Genomic DNA, 16,835 nt, shown 5'->3' with positions numbered 1-16,835 from the left:
TCAGTTTATCCTCCCTCAAAAGAACTAGCTGTCATGAGGGGGATAGAGCCTGCCACCTGTTTATGATGAATGAAATCCCAGCTTTGTTCTCCAAGATCCATTTCAGGGTGGTGAGACCATAGTTCTCAGGGTGTTGAAAGGCCACTCCTTCTGGAAGCCCCTGCACAACCAGAGCTGCTGGGTCTCTCAGAATCTTCTCATACGGAATAGGCACCATTGCTGTCATCCCCAAGGCTTTACCTAGAAGAGGTGAGGTGAGATGCCTTCAGGTGGAATGAAGATGAGCCAAAACCAATTGGTTTTGTTTGGTGCAGTAAAGAAACACAGGTGGTGGGCACCTGGGTGGCTCAGTGGTTGAGTGTCTGCCTTTGGCTCAGGGCATGATCCCAGGGTCCTGGGATTAAGTCCCACATCCAGCTCCCAACAGGGAGCCTGCTTCTCCCTCTGCCTATGTCTCTGCCTCTCTCTGTGTGTCTCTCATGAATAAATAAATAGAATCTTAAAAAAAAAAAAAAGAAATACAGGTGGTGACACTTGGCTTTGAAGCAACAGAAAAAGCTGAAGGGCCCCCTATTCCTTACAACCCAAGTTAATAAAATTCCCAAAGGGCCAGAGGAAAAACTTATAAAACATTTTACTTTACATCTTCACATAAGAGAGAGGAAATAACAGGTCTTTTTCTCCATTCTGTTGCAGGTGGTGCACCCAGGGCTGCAGAGAACCCATGGTTACTCAGGCCGTTGTCAGCAGAGGATGAGCGCCCCTAGCCAATGCTTAATGTCCTTACGTCCCTGTGTCACTCTGCACAAGTCAGGCCAACTTGTCTGTGGAGAAGCTACAGAGTCAATGTGGCCTCACATCGCAATCTTGGGGCCATGTCAGCCTTCCCACATTGGCTGACCGGCTCCCAGGTGAAGGAGGCCCGTTTCTCTCAGAGAAGTGTACCTGAGACCTCAAGATCCCCTATCTTCGAGGTCCTCCCCAGTCAAACGCTCACAGGGCCCTACAGGCCCCATAAATATGTGAAAGGAAGGTACCAATATCACAACTAAGTATAACACTTGTATAGTTATTTGGTCACTACCCTTTTTTTAGAAGATTTTATTTTATTTTTTTAAGATTTATTTATTTATTTATTCAAGAGAAAGAGAGAGGCAGAGATACAGGCAGAGACAAGCAGGCTCCCCGCAGGGAGCCTGATGCAGGACTCAATCCCAAAACTCCAGGATCACACCCTAGGCCGAACTGCTGAGCCACCCAAGGATCCCCAAAGATTTTATTTTTAAGTAATCTTTACCCCCAATGTGGGGCTTGAACTCACAACTCTGAGATCAAGAGTCATAGGCTCTTTTGACTGAGCCAGCCAGGCGCTCCTTGGTTACCTAGCTTTTTTTTTTTTTAAATATTTTATTTATTTATTCATGAGAGACACAAAGAGAGAGGCAGATACATAGGCAGAGGGAGAAGCAGGCTCCCTCCAGGGAGCCCGATGCGGGACTCAAGCCCAGGACCCCGGGATCATGACCTGAGCTGAAGGCAGACACTCAATCACTGAGCCACCCAGGTATCCCAGTTACCTAGCTTTTTAAAATACTGTGTAGAAAAAAAAAATAAAAATAAAAATAAAATAAAATAAAATAAAATAAAATAAAATAAAATAAAATACTGTGTAGGATGAGGGTGCCTGGGTGGCTTGGTGGTTGAGCATCTGCCTTCAGCTGAGGTTATGATCCCGGGGTCGTGGGATCGAGTCCTGCATCAGGTCCCTGCTCAACGGGGAGCCTGCTTCTCCCTCTCCCTCTGCCTACCCTCCCCTTGCTTGTACTCTCTCTCTCTCTCAAACAAACAAACAAACAAATAAATAAACACTTCTTAAAAATAAAATAAAATAAAATAAAATAAAATAATAAAATACTGTGTTTTTATTAAAAAAAATCCCCATCCTGGGGCACCTGGCTGGCTCAGTTAGAAGAGCCTGCGACTCTTGACCTTGGGGTAGTGAGTGTGAGCCCCACATTGGGTGTGTAGAGATTACAGTAAATAAATTAATTTAGGTATCCCTGAGGGGCTCAGTGGTTTAGCCCCTGCCTTGGGCCCAGAGGGTGATCCTGGAATCCCAGGATCGAGTCCCACATCGGGCTCCCTGCATGGAGCCTGCTTCTTCCTCTGCCTGTGTCTCTGCCTCTCTCTCTCTCCCTGTGTCTCTCATGAATGAATACATAAAATCTTTCAAAAATAATAAATTAATTTAAAAAAATCCTTATCTTAATCCCCATGAAAGACATGAGTAGGTGGAGAGGCCAACGCCAGTGACTGACGTTGGTGCCCAGACTTGTGACTTTTTTTTTTCTTCTTTCAGATTTTATTTATTTATTTATTTATTTATTTATTTATTTATTTATTTATTTAATTTTAAGAGGGGGCAAAGAAGGAGAGGGAGAATCTCAAGCAGATTCCACATTGAGCATGGAGCCCAATACAGAGCTTTATCTCACAACCCTGAGATCATGACCGGAGCCAAACTCAAGTCAGATGCCCAACCAACTGAGCTACCCAGCACACCCTCCTTACAATTTTCTTTTTTCTTTTTTTTTTTTTTTCCAAGATTTTATTTATCTATTTGAGAGAGAGAGAGAGCACCAGTGAGAGAGCATGAGCAGGGAGGAGAGGGAGAAGCACACTCCCCACAGAGCAGGGAGCCCTGAGCTGAAGGCAGATGCTTAACCGACTGAGCCATTCAGGTGCCCCTCCCTACTATTTTCTTAATAACATTTTCTTTTCTCTAGCTTATTTTATTGTAGGAATACATTGTATACTACACAGAACATGCAAAATATGTGTTGACTATTTCTGTTACCAGTAAAGCTTCCAGTTAGCAGTAGGCTCTTAGTAGTTAAGTTCTGGTAGGGGCAAGGGGTCCAAAGGTTAGATGCAGATTTTCCAATGTGCCAGGGGTCGGTGCCCCTAACCTGTGCATTGTTTAAGAGTCAACTGTAATTGCATTGGCCCTGCAGTGGGGGTTCCCTAGCATGGGAGTAAAGAATGAAGAATGAAGTCTGATCAGTCAGAGGTTTCCACGGACCAGATGAGATCAGGATGTGTTCTATAAGACTTGCTCCGTACTAAAGAACTGGCTCTTCACTTAAGGAGCATGTGGAGTTTTAAACTTCAAGAGGCATCTAAGTAGTCGTGCCAATAAGGTGATCTGTAACACTGTCCTGATTCTTAGTGAATTATTCATAATTAATGCTTGATGTGAACTTTACCATAACAAAAGCAGAAATAGTCCTCGACTGCTTTTCTGAGTATTTCCGTTTCTCCTGAATCAATCTGCATCCCGTTTGTAGGGCAAGGGGGTTTGGCCTCGTGCACCCCCTCAGCAATACCTGTAAATGAGTGATAGGCACAGAGTCAGTATCCAAACACCTGTCTCATACACTCCCTGAATGTCTATGCTTCTGGTAGTGCAAAGATAAAAAGGGGATGAATAGGCATAAAACATGATTTTTTTTTTCAAGTAATCTCTACCTCCAAAGTGGGGTTTGAACACACAACCTTGAGATTGTCATATGCTCTTCCAACTGAGCCATCCAGATGCTCCTTAAAACAAGATCTTCTAATTTAAAAAACCCACAAAGATGGAGCCCTTGGCTGGCTCAGTCTGTAAAGCATGCAACTCTCAATCTCAGGGTTGTAAGTTCAAGTCCCACATTGTGTGTAGAGATTACTTACAAAACAAAATCTTAAAAAAATTGGGGGTGCCTGGGTGGCTCAGTCAGTTAAGCATTCAACTCTTCATTTCAGCTTAGGTCACAATCTCAGGGTTGTAAGTTCAAGCCCCTCATTGAGCTCCTTATTGAGTGTGGAGACTGCTCAAGATTCTCTCTCTTTCCCTCTGCCCCTTCCCTCTACTTCTTTTCTCTCCCCCTCCTCTGTGCATGCACTCTCTCTCTCTCAAAAGAAAAAAAAGCACAAAGAATGTATTTCTGGTATATATAACAGTGATCACCTCTGAAATGAATCTATTGATAAAGAACTATAAATAATTCGACACACAGGGAATAGTAGTAGCTCAAAGGAAATGATAACAGAAATATCATTTGCTCGATAGTCTGAAAGTAACAGTCATGTTATGGGAAGACCTTCACCATGGAACAAAAGTAGAGACATCCATACAGACATTAAAATTACAAAGCAAATATTATAAACCATTTTTTGCCACCAAATTCAACAACTTAATGAAATCAACTAGTTAAAAATGAAGTTGAAAATGAAGTTTACTGAAATAGGCACCAGAAGAAATGGAAAGTACACATAGCCCTATATCTGAAAAACCAGCATGCCAACTGTGAAACTTGAAAAAAATCTGTAATTAAATGTCAATGATTAGAAATTCAACTGGTGGGACACCTGGGTAGCTCAGTTGGTTAGATGTCTGACTCTTGGTTTCAGCTCAGGTCATAATCTAATGGTCGTGAGACTGAGTCCTGTGTCAGGCTCCTTATTAGCGAGGAGTCTGCTTCTCCCTCTCCTTCTACCCCTCCCCCAGCTCATGCTCTCTCTCTTAAATAAATAAATAAATCTTTAAAAAAATCCAATTGGCAGCTGACAATGAATTGAGAATACCCTTCCTGTTCATCAGTTATACATTCACTGTACTATTTAAAGATTGTTTCATATTTGAATCTATCTTCCTGAGAGTGGAGACCCTAATCTTGGGCTTGGAAACCAATCTGCATTAATCAATTCCTTTCTCCTTGCACATATATATATATATATGTGTGTGTGTGTGTGTGTGTATCTGTATACACATACATACATATATGATTTTGACATATATAGATACATATTTATGCCCACATTCCCTCTGACAACTCTTGGAAATATCTATATCTACATCTATCCTCTCTTCTTCCACACTCACATTCACATTACATCCTCTGATAAACCTTTGTGGATTCTTTTCCTCTTTCTTGGTTCCAGAAAATACTATGATGCTAACTCAATATTTAGTAGATGACCTACCATGGTAGAGATCATCACTATACAAGGTGTAGGTTTTAACACCCTAGACTAGTTTCCATCACATATGGCCACATGTGTTCACTAGTGCTCCTCGCCACTCATAACACATTTAGAGCTCTGAAGATCCCATAGTGATAAAAGGGAAAATGGTTATTAACTCAGAGCAATACCTAACAAGTCCTGAGTTTTTTTTTGCTTTCCTTTGGAATTGAGTAAAATAAGAATTTTCTTAAAGATTTTATTTATTTATTTGAGATAGTGAGTGGGCACATAAGAGCAGGGGGGGAGGGTTGAAGGGAGGGAGGAAGAATCTCAAGCAGACTCCATCCCATGTGTGGAGCTCAACTCGGTGCACAATCTTACAACCCTGAAATCAAGACCCCAGCCGAAACCAAGAGTCACAAGCTCAACTGACTGAGCTACCCAGGTGCCCCAGAATTTTTTAAAATGTGGGTTTATAAAAGGAATGAAAGATAGTTTACTCTATGTTTCTTAAATTTATTTTATAAAACCAAGGTGCTGCTGAGGACACAGTACAAAGTACATTGACCCTGTTTCTTGGACTCATCAGTGTTAGGCAGCTATTCACTGGTATGTCAAGTCAAAAGAGATGTATCAGAGCCATTTTTAAGATAATGCTTAGGACACCTTAGAAAATATTACATAAGTCTTCCCTGTAAAGATTTTAAGAGGTATGAAAACAAGGGATAAAGCTGTTAAAACCTACAGTATTTTGCAAAATCCTTCTGTAAATCCATCCTGGCATTGACAAAAGCACGTCCTTTCTCGGTTCCAACAACGAACACATCTGTCTCATACATTGCGATGCAGGCCACTTCTGCCTTGGACTTGGCCAGCTCTTTACACTGAAATAGAAACAAAGAATAAAGTATTATATACCACGGCAGATCCAGATTTTGTAGAGCCTGAGAGGTCTGTTTTAAGAAAAGAACACAGGGGGCAGCCCAGGTAGCTCAGTGGTTTAGCGCTGCCTTCAGCCCAGGGCCTGATCCTGGAGACCGGAATACAGTTCCACGTTGGGCTCCCTGCATGGAGCCTGCTTCTCCCTCTGCCTGTGTCTCTGCCTCTCTCTCTCTCTCTCTCTCTCTCTCTCTCTGTGTCTCTCATGAATGAATAAATGAATGAATGAATGAATGAATAATTTTTTTTTTTTTTTTTAAAGAACACAGGGGTGCTTGGCTGGCTCAGTCAGCAGAGCATGTGACTTGATATTGTGATTGTGAGTTCGAGCCCCATGGTGGACACAGAGATTACTTAATTTAAAAGAAATACAAGGGGCACCTGGGTGGCTCAGCGGTTGAACATCTGCCTTTGGCTCAGGGCGTGATCCCAGAGTCCTGGAATAGAGTCCCACGTCGGGTTCCCTGCATGGAGCCTGCTTCTCCCTCTGCCTGTGTCTCTGCCTCTCTCTGTGTCTCTCATGAATAAATAAATAAAACCTTCAAAAAAAAATAGAATGAGAAAAATCCCCAAAAGAAACAAAACAAATCCACCAAGCAAATACCATAAACATCATAAAACCCAGAGAAAAACCTATTTTATTAACTTATTAACACTAAATTAATCTTTTTACTGACCTATGATATTGTGATTTATAAAAGTAGTCTTCATTCACTGTTCCTGGCACAGAGCTCCTAAAAGCCTTGGAATTTCCTTTTTTTCCCCCCTTGGAATTTCCTAAGAGAGCAATAAAGGGGTCTTTTATCAGGACATCTGAGTGGTTCAGCGGTTGAGCGCCTGCCTTTGGCTCAGGGCATAATCCCGGGGTTCCAGGATTGAGCCCCACATCAGGCTCTCTGCATGGAGCCTGCTTCTCCCTCTGCCTGTGTCTCTGCCTCTCTCTCTCTCTGTGTGTCTCTCATGGATAAATAAATAAAATCTTAAAAAAATAAAAAAGTGGGGGATCCCTGGGTGGCTCAGTGGTTTGGCGTCTGCCTTTGGCCCAGGGCGTGATCCTGGAGCCCCGGGATCGAGTCCCACGTCGGGCTCCCGGCATGGAGCCTGCTTCTCCTTCCGCCTGTGTTTCTGCCTCTCTCTCTCTATCTCTTTCTATGTCTATCATGAATAAATAAATAAAATCTTAAAAAAAAAAAAAAAAGTCATCCAGTAAGTAAAATGTTTCTCTGAGTTCTGCAAGCTGCTCTAGTGAATGAATCAAACCCAAGGAGGGCGGGGTCTTTAGAACTTCCAACCTATAGCCATAGGTCAGAAGCACAGATGACAATCTTGACTTGATGTTAATTAGCATCTGAAGTGCAGGCAGGCCTTGTAGGGTTGAGCCCTTAACCTGTGGGATCTCTCTCTCTCCACAGAGTCAGAATTGAGTCAAATTGCAGGACACCCAGTTGGAGTCAAAGAATTGCTTGTTGCTTGTCAAAATTGGGTGCAGTATCTTTACCAGCTTACCTGCCTCTTCTACATGCCTCTTTCCCCTATATTTTTGGCTACAGACTCTTTGCCTCTTCCTATGACAACAATTTTATAATATTTTCTATAGTGAAAAAAAATATATTTTCTATAGTGAGAACAAAGAGATAACTTAATGTTTCCTCTAATCTGGTTGATTATGTTTTTATTATTGATGTTGTAAGGATGCATAAAATAAAAATTCATGCATAAGACACACTTCCTGTTTATCCTGGTGCTATAGCATAATTCCTGATAGACAAGAAATCTGTGATATTTACTTTGTGTAGATCCTTCCAAAGATTTCAAAGAACGTGTATTTATAAGTGCATATGCTACTTTGGTGAGTCGACCAGAGAGAACTTCTGTTTTGACAAACAGGTTCTCTATTTACAATTTACCTGTTTACTGATTGGAAGAATTTCCCACAGACTAGTTTCTGGCTCTGTACATTAAAAAAAAAAAAAAAGATTTTATGTATTTATTTGACAGAGCACAAGCAGAGGGAAAGGGAGAAGCAGGGAGCCTGATGCAGGACTCGATCCCAGGACCCTGGGATCATGACCTGAGCTGAAGACAGATGCCCAACTGACTGAGTCGCCCAGGTGCCCCTGACTCTGTATATTTAAAACCTGTTTCTCCTTGACTACCCACCTACTTCTGGAGATGAGTACATGTTCATAGCACTGTTACCTCAGATCCCTTTGTGTCCTGTTACTGGGTTAGTTGACACAATGAACCATAAGAATATTCCCAGAAACCATTCTCACACTAGGGTGTCTAGCAATAACTTACCCCTACATAGAAATAACAGCAAGCCACATAATAACACTAAACTAAATGTATCCCTAACTGAGCTTCCCCTTTGAAGCCCCAAAGGTGCCTGTGTCCACTCCAGTACTGCCTGATGCAGGGGATCACAGGAGACAGAATAATCGCCCCCCCACCAAGGTGTCCATGTCCTAATCTCCAGAGCTTGTGAATGAACATATTACCTTATGTAGCAGAAGGGACTTTGCGGATGTGATTATTTTTTGTATCTTGACAGTGGCAGATTTTCTTGGACTATTAAGGTGGGCCCATGGAATCACCAAGGGTCTTGACAAGGTACAGAGGGAGGCAGAAGAGGAGGGGTGACAACAGAACCAGAGGGCAGAGCGATGCCCTTGCTGGAAGGGGCTGGTAGTGGAAGAAAGTAGGTGGCCTCTAGAAGCTGGAAAAAGTAAGGTACAGATTCTCCCTGGGACCCTCCAGAAGTAATGCAGCCCTGGTGATACCTTGATTTCAGCCCCTGACCTCTAGAACTGTCTTATAGTAAGGGTGTGTTGTTTAAAAGCACTACATTTGGGGAACTTGTGATAGTGTCAATCGCAAACGGATACAGGGGCTGTGGTGGCGAGAAAGAGCAGGATGCAGAAACCTTAACCATTGTGGTTAAAATATCTTATTTAGCAAATTGCACAAACACGCAATGCCGGGGCTTTCCCATGACTAGGGGAGGGGCCAGCGTGAGAGGGGAGAAGAAGGTTAAGCTTCATTAGCTTCATGGCAAATCTGTCTGTATTTCTATCAAACGAACCAAAAATTCAGCACCTCATCCATCTGAAGTATAGAACCTTATAGAATCTGAAGTATCAGGTGAAGTCACTAATATTTAGCCTTACTTAGGCCATTGTTGGTAGAAAGGATCTTTCCAAAGGCGGTTTTTTTTCCTCATTATAAAATATCTGTGTTACAGGGGTGCATATTGGTAGAGCTCAGTTGGTAGAGCATGGGACTCAATCTCAAGGTTGTGAGTTCAAGCCCCACACTGAACATGCAGCTGACTAAGAAAAATAAATAAGGGCAGCTGGGTTAAGGGTCAGTTGGTTAAGGGGCTAACTCTTGGTTTTGGCTTAGCTCATGATCTCAGAGTCGTGGGATCCAGCCCTGCATTGGGCTCCTCACTCAGTGGGGAGTCTGCTTGAAGACTCTCTCTCCCTCTCTCTCTGCCCTTTCCTCCTGCACTCTGTCTTTCAAATAAACAAATCTTTATAAATGAATAAATAAAAATAAAATATGTAGGGGATTCCTGGGTGGCTCAACGGTTTGGTGCTTGCCTTCAGCCCGGGGTGTGATCCTGGAACCCCAGGATCAAGTCCCACATCGGACTCCCTGCGTGGAGCCTGCGTCTCCCTCTGCCTGTGTCTCTGCCTCTCTCTCTCTCTCGAATAAATAAATAAAATCTTTAAAAAATACATGTATATTATAAAAATTTTAGCAGATACAGAAAAGCACACAGAAGAAATAACTGGTAATCCCACTGCACAGAATTACACGAGTCACACTTTGAAACACACATACACACACACACACACACACACATAATTTTTACAAACAAAACTGGATTGCACTACTCTCTATAGGATGCCATTCTGCTTTATTTGCTCTTCATTGTTTTTGAGCATTGATAAGTTCTGAACAACATGATTTCTGAATGAATACACAATATTCTTTCCTATGTATATGCTGTAGCTTAACCACAACATTACTGAAAAGTTTTTTTACTATTACAAATCACACTATAAATGTCAAGAATGTAATCATTTCTGTCCATGTGTGATTATTTCTGCAGGATGGATTCATACACCTGAGTCAAAAGGTGTAAATTATTTAAACTTTTTTTTTTAAGATTTTATTTATTCATTTGAGAGAGAGAGCGCACACAAATTGTGGAGGGGCAGAGGGAGAGGGAGAAGCAGACTCCTCGCTGAACTCAATGTGGGGCTCGATCCCAGGACCCCAGGATCACCTGCTGAGCCACCCAAGCATCCCTTTTTAAAGGTTCTTTTTTTAAGCCTCTTTTTTTGTTTAAATATTTTGTTTATTATTCATGATAGACACACAGAAAGAGGCAGAGACATAGGCAGAGGGAGAAGTAGGCTCCCTGCAAGGAGCCGGATGTGGGACTTGATCCCAGGATCCTGTGATCACGCCCTGAGCCGAAGGCAGATGCCCAACCACTGAGCCACGCAGGCATCCCCTCTTTTAAGATTCTTAAAGCATATTACAAGTAGCATTTCAGAAGGGCTCACACTCCCACCAGAACTGTGAGAGACGTCTTGTCACTTTCCCATTATGAAAACTGAGGATCATTATTTGTAGGCTGGTCTTTGTGACCGGTTTCCCAAGAACAGGACATAGAGGGGAAAAATAGTAACTGGATGACAAAGAAACATGACAACCACTATTTGTGTTAGGGTTTTCCAGAGAAGCAGAACTAATAAAAGTCTCTCTCTCTTTCTCTCCAATATGAGGTTCCTCATGAGGAATTAGCTCATGTGATTATGGAGGCTGACAAATCCCATGATGGGCTGTCAGCAAGCTGGGGCTGCAGAAGAGCTAGTGGTGTAGTTCGAAAGTCTGAGAGAGGAAAACTGATGGTGTGGATTCTACTCTGAGTCTGAAGGCCCCAGGATCAAGAGTATAAGAGCAGAAGATGGATGTCCCCAGAAAGCACTTGGGCAAAGAGGGGACTCAACCTTTCCTCTGACTCTGTTCTATTCTGGCCCTCCACGGGCTAGGGGACACCCACCTACAGTGGGGAGCGCCGTCTTCTTTGCTCTGTCCACCATTTCAAGTGCTAATCTCTTCCCGAAATACCCTCACAGACACCCCCAGAAATAATGTTTAACCAGATGTGCGGGCATCCCGTGGCCCAGTTGAGCTGACACATAAAAGACTAAGCATGGCACCACCCTGACCCAGTCACCCAGGTAGGCCTCATCAGTGACAGGTCCCGTTGGCGTCATGCGCCCCTGATACAATGTATGAATGGGAGCATTTCACCTCCATGGTCTTTCCAAAACCCCAGTCCAAACAGAAGGCAGAGTCTCAGTGAAACCCAAACTGACAGATTTGATAAAATACCTACCAGTACTCTTCAAGGCCATCAAGGTCATAAAAAACAAGGGAGGACTAAGAAGCTGTCACAGACCAGAGGTGCCTAAGGAGACCTGATGGTTGAAAGTGGTGTGATGCCACAAGAGGCTCGGGGGACAGAGAAAAGATCTCAGTCAAAATGCAGATGAAATCTGGGACGCCCAGCTGGCTCAGTTGGTGGAGCATGTGACTCTTGATCTCGGGGTTGTGAGTTTGAGCCCCAAATCAAATTTTTTGATTTTAAAATTTTTAAAATTTTAAAATCAATTTTTTTAAAAAAATTGCTGATGAAAAGAGGAAATTCTGGGGCTGGCTAGTAGTGATGTACCAGTACTATCTATTGATTTGGATAAATGTGCCGTAGTTTACATAAGTGATGGGTGAGGAGCATATGGGAGCTCCCTGCAAATCTGCAACTTTTCTGTAAATCCTTAAAGTATTCTTTTTTTTTTTTTTCTTAAAGTATTCTTTTAAAAAAATTTTATTTATTTATTCACGAGAGACACACAGAGAGAGGCAGAGATATAGGCAGAGAGAAAAACAGGCTCCATGCAGGGAACCTGATGTGGGACTCCATCCCAGGACTCCAGGATCACGCCCTGAGCCAAAGGCAGACGCTCAACCACTGAGCCACCCAGGCATCCCCTTAAACTATTCCTAAATAAAAATGTATTGTATAAAAAACCAGGGGCACCTATCTGACTCAGTTGGTAGGAGCATGAGGCTCTTGATCTTGGGGTTATGAGTTCAAGTCCCACACTGAGAGTAGAGATTACTTAAAAACAAAATCTTAAAAAAACAAAACAAAAACAAAAAACCAAAACTTCTTGGTTTTCAGGGGGTTGGGGGAAGGGCGGAAGGGGAACAATTTTGTTCAAGGAGTACAGATTTTCGGTTGAAGAGGATGAAAAAGCTCTGGAGAAGGATGGTAGTGATGGCTGCATGACAAGTGGATGCAGTTAATGCCTCTGAACTGGTTAAAGTGGTTAAAATGGGAAATTTTGTGATCTATATCTGTATATTTTACCACAAAAAAAAAAAACCCTCTTGATTTTCCCCCAAGAAAACCTCACAACTCACATCCAATCTGTTGCTAAATACTGTCAACTCTACAGATAATTCTAGAAGCATCACTTCTTCCCACCATTCCCAGCCTAGTCCATGCCACCAAACTCTCCTGTCTGAACCACAGCCTACTAGCCCACTAACTGGTGTCCCGGCATTCGAGTCTTATTCCATGTTAACTGCTCATACAAGTACCACTCCCCCACATGACTCCTTCCCTCAGAACCTTCCAAATGCTTCCCACCACACTGAGGAGAAAGGCCCAGAGCACTCCGTGATTTAGCTACCTGGTACCTCTTGAAGCTCACCTCTGCCCCCTTTTCCTTTTCTCCCCCTGCTTCAGTGTTACTGGACTTTTTTTTTTTTTTTAAGATTTTATTTATTTATTCATGACAGAGACACACAGAAAGAGAGAGAGGCAGAGACACAGGCAAAGGGAGAGGCAGGCTTCATGCAGGGAGCCTGATGTGGGACTCGATCCCAGGACTCCAGGATCACGCCCTGGGCTGAAGGCAGGTGCTAAACTGCTGAGCCACCCAGGGATCCCGTTACTGGACTTCTTGATGCTCCTTGAAAATATCACACTTGGAGGGCTCAGCTGCTTAAGCATCTGACTCTTGATTTTGGCTCAGGTCATGATCTTGGGGGCGTAAGATTGAGCCCTGAGCCAGGCTCCATGCTCAGCATGGAGTCTGCTTGAGATTCTTCTCTCTCTCTCCCTCTTCTTCTTCCTCTGGCCCTCTTCCCCATCTGTGCTCTCTCTCTCTCTCTGGCCCTAAAATAAAATCTTTAAAAATAAATAAATGGAAGAAAATACCACACTTGTTCCCACCTCAGGGTCTTAGCACAATCTGTTCTCACTGAATACTCTGCTCCTGGATATGGGCCTGGCCTACTTCTTCCCTTCATCCACATCTTTGCAGAAAAGGCAACTACCCAGAGAATCTCTCCTAGACCACCTTGTCATAACCACCTGTTCTTGCTCCATATCTGTTTCCTGACCCTTCTTTTCTTTATGTTTTAAAAATTTTATCTGAGAGAGACAGAGAGAGGGAAAGAGAGCATGAGTAGGAGTAGGAGCAGACAGAGAAGCAGACTCCCCGCTGAGCAGAGAGCTCGACGCAGGGCTCTATCCCAGGACACTGGGATCATGACCCAAGCTGAAGGCAGACACTCAACCAACTGAGCCACCCAGGCTCACCCCTCCTTTTCTTTATAATACTTATTATATTTACTGATATGAACATATCCACATAGAATTTGTTTATTGTCTGTCTCCCTAGATAGAACATGAGATCATATGGGCAGGACCTTATCTGTCTTTTCAAGGCTTGTGGCCCCAAGGCCTAAAGACCCATCTAGATATGCAAAGCACTTCATGAATATCTGTCATATGAAGGAATGTGGTCAATTCTTTGGTAAAATGTTTCTAGTTCTCTCTTCAAATAGATCCTGATATTTTCTTTCAAAATTTATTCCAAGGTGTTTTTAATTTTTTTTTAATTTTTTATTTTATTTTATTCATAGAGACACAGAGAGAGAGAGGCAGAGACACAGGCAGAGGGAGAAGCAGGCTCCATGCAGAGAGCCCGATGCGGGACTCGATCCCGGGTCTCCAGGATCACGTCCTGGGCTGCAGGCGGCGCTAAACCGCTGCGCGCCACTGGGGCTGCCCTCCAAGGTGTTTTTTTAAAAAACAGTTTTATCTACTCTCAGATAATCTTTGATAATTTCCATATCTCAAGATTCTTAACTTAATCACATCTGTAAAGTTCCCTTTGCCAAATAAGAACATTCACAGGTACCAGGGTGAGGATAGGGACATCTCTAAGGGCCATTATTCAGTTACCCCTGGGACGCTTTCAAGATTTCTCTTTACATTTGGTTTCCTTTTTTTTTTTTTTAAGATTTTATTTATTTATTCATGAGAGACATACAGAGAGAGGCTGAGACACAGGCAGAGGGAGGAGAAGCAGACTCCATGCAAGGAGCCCAATGCAGGGCTTGACCCAGGAATCCGGGATCATGCCCTGAGCTGAAGGCAGACACTTAACCACTGAGCCACCCAGGCATCCCTGGTTTTCTTTGTTTGTTTGTTTGTTTTATTTTTATTATCCCTGGTTTTCTATGGTTTAAATATGATGGGTCTAGGGGCACCTGGGTGGCTCAATTAGTTGGGTGTCTGCTTTTGGCTCAGATGATTCCAGGGTCCTAGGATCGAGCCTCACATGGGTCTCTCTGTTCAGTGAGAAGCCTACTTTTCCCTCTGCCCCTCCGTGACCCCACTGCTGGCTTTGCTCTCTGTCTCAAATAAATGGATAAAATCTTTTGTAAAGATTAAATAAATAAATAAATAAATAAATATGATGGGTGTAGGGCCATGTGTATCTGTGTGCACATGTGTATATACACACACATGTATGTAAGAGGGAGCTATGTGTGTGTGGTATATGGTCAATTAACCCAATAATCTTCTTTAAAGAAAGAGAAAAATGGATCAATTTATTTATTTTTTCTGGTCAAGGATCCAATCCAGGGTCACAGTTTCTACCTGAGTGAGCTCTTTAGTCTTTTGTGTTTCCATCTGGAATGGTTCTCCAGTCTTTTGTGTCTCCTGCAGTTGACATTTATTCGAAGTTCAGCCCAAGGGGCAGCCTGGGTGGCTCAGTGGGTTGAGCCTCTGACTCTTGGTTTTGGCTCAGGTCATGATCTCAGGCTCATGGGATCCAGCCCCACGTCAGCTCTCAGCTCAGCAGGGAGTCTGCTTGTTCCTCTCCCTCTGTCTGCCCCTCCACTCACACTTTCTCTCGTTCTCTCTCAAAAATAATAAATAGAGGGCAGCCTGAGTGGCTCAGTGGTTTAGTGCCGTCTTCAGCCCAGGGCCTGATCCTGGAGACCGGGATCGAGTCCCACATGGCTCCCTGCATGGAGCCTGCTTCTTCCTCTGCCTGTGTCTCTTTCTCTCTCTCTCTCTTTCTCTGTCTCTCTCTGTCTCTAGTGAATAAATAAATAAAATCTTTAAAAAAAAATAGATAAAATCTTAAAAAAAAAAAAAGTCCACCCCAGTTATTTTATAGAACATCGCTTAATTTGGCTTTGTCTGGTATTTCCCCATTAGATTCAGGTCAGGTGTTTTTGGCAGGAATGTCACAGCAAGGGCGAAGCCCCTTCCCGGAGCATCCCATCAGGAGACACATGATACTGGTCTGTCCCATTACTGCTGATGGCCACTCTGATCACTTGATTAAGGGGGCGTCCCTCACACTTGTCCACTTTTATAAAGGTGTTGATCTTCCCTTCCTTTCTTTTTTTTAAGATTTTTATTTATTTATTCATGAGAGACACAGAAAGAGAGGCAGAGATACAGGCAGTGGGAGAAGCAGGCTCCCTGCAGAGAGCCCAAAGTGGGACTCAACTCACAGGACCCTGGGATCACCACCGAGCCAAAGGCAGATGCTCAACCACTGAGCCACCCAGGTGTCTCTGATTTCCCTTTCTAATCAATAAGTATTTTGTGATCAGATACCTTGAGGTCATGTACATTTCTCACCAAGTTTTCACCCACAAGGTCCATTTTACATGGTGGTGCTAAATAGAGGCATATAAATGGACTATTAGCTTACCTCTGCATTTACAGCAAAACCATTCTCAAACAAGGAAACAGAGACATCCTTGTTAAATTTTCCAATCTGGAAATCTCACATTGATATAATTACATCCATAACGTAAGAAGTGCCTTTTTTAAAGATTACCTGATGAGCCCGCAACCTCTATGAAGAAGAATATAGTTACACAGACAGGGACAGTGAAGTGTGGCCCAGCTGTTATTTCGACAGTGGTCCCACTAGGGGACATTTTATAGAACTGCAGACCACCTCACCATGGATTCCAGAGCAGACACAAGGAATGTCACCACCATCCTGCTCTCCGAGGACTCCTCGTTTTCCATGGGCAGGGCAGACACTGCCACTTGGGCCATGATCCCTGTCCAAGAGAAGTAACAAGAAAGTGAGCGTAGAAATCCAGTGTCCTCCAAGCACATGTTTAGAGCTGCAAGGGTCCTCACTGATAACCCACTTCCAACCTTCCTTTACAGGTAAAGAAACTAAAGACATAAAGTGGTTTGGGGCGCCTGGGTGGCTCAGCTGGTTAAGCGTCTGCCTTCAGCTCAGGCAGGTCATGACTGTGGGGTCCTGGGGTTGAGTCCCACATCAGGCTCCCTGCTCAGTGGGGAGTCTGCTTCTCCCTCTGCCCCACCCTCTGCTCATGCTCTCTCTCTCACTCACACTCTCTCTCTCAAATAAATAATTAAAAAAAAAGGATAAAGTCTCTGCCCAAGATCTCTGGTAAGTAATGCTAATTCTCATGAAGCATGTTTTCTATCAAACCTAGACATT

The 16,835-nt window shown here is 43.2% G+C and overlaps 1 protein-coding gene across 7 annotated transcripts in view; it reads right to left on the bottom strand.

The window, feature by feature from the left end:
* LOC112934102 (general transcription factor II-I repeat domain-containing protein 2) overlaps positions 1-16,835 on the bottom strand; it is a 52,399-nt gene that overhangs the window by 24,002 nt on the left and 11,562 nt on the right. For 4 of the 7 annotated variants that reach the window (XM_072752805.1, XM_072752806.1, XM_026017480.2 and 1 more), the window contains exons 2-5: positions 16,319-16,422; positions 5,753-5,891; positions 3,267-3,386; positions 57-240 (exon numbers count right to left, since the gene is read on the bottom strand). In XM_072752805.1, coding sequence (XP_072608906.1) covers positions 57-240; positions 3,267-3,386; positions 5,753-5,891; positions 16,319-16,417 — 542 coding nt within the window. In that variant the 5' untranslated portion in view covers positions 16,418-16,422. Of the gene's footprint in view, positions 1-56; positions 241-3,266; positions 3,387-5,752; positions 5,892-6,327; positions 6,468-16,318; positions 16,423-16,835 lie in introns of those variants that run through there. The other 3 variants (XM_072752808.1, XM_072752809.1, XM_072752807.1) reach the window with 2 other exon arrangements.

Source organism: Vulpes vulpes, chromosome 3, assembly GCF_048418805.1.
Source record: "Vulpes vulpes isolate BD-2025 chromosome 3, VulVul3, whole genome shotgun sequence".
Lineage (NCBI taxonomy): Eukaryota > Metazoa > Chordata > Mammalia > Carnivora > Canidae > Vulpes > Vulpes vulpes.
The sequence above is the reverse complement of the archived record's forward strand: the minus strand, read 5'-3'. Positions and strand labels throughout refer to the sequence as shown.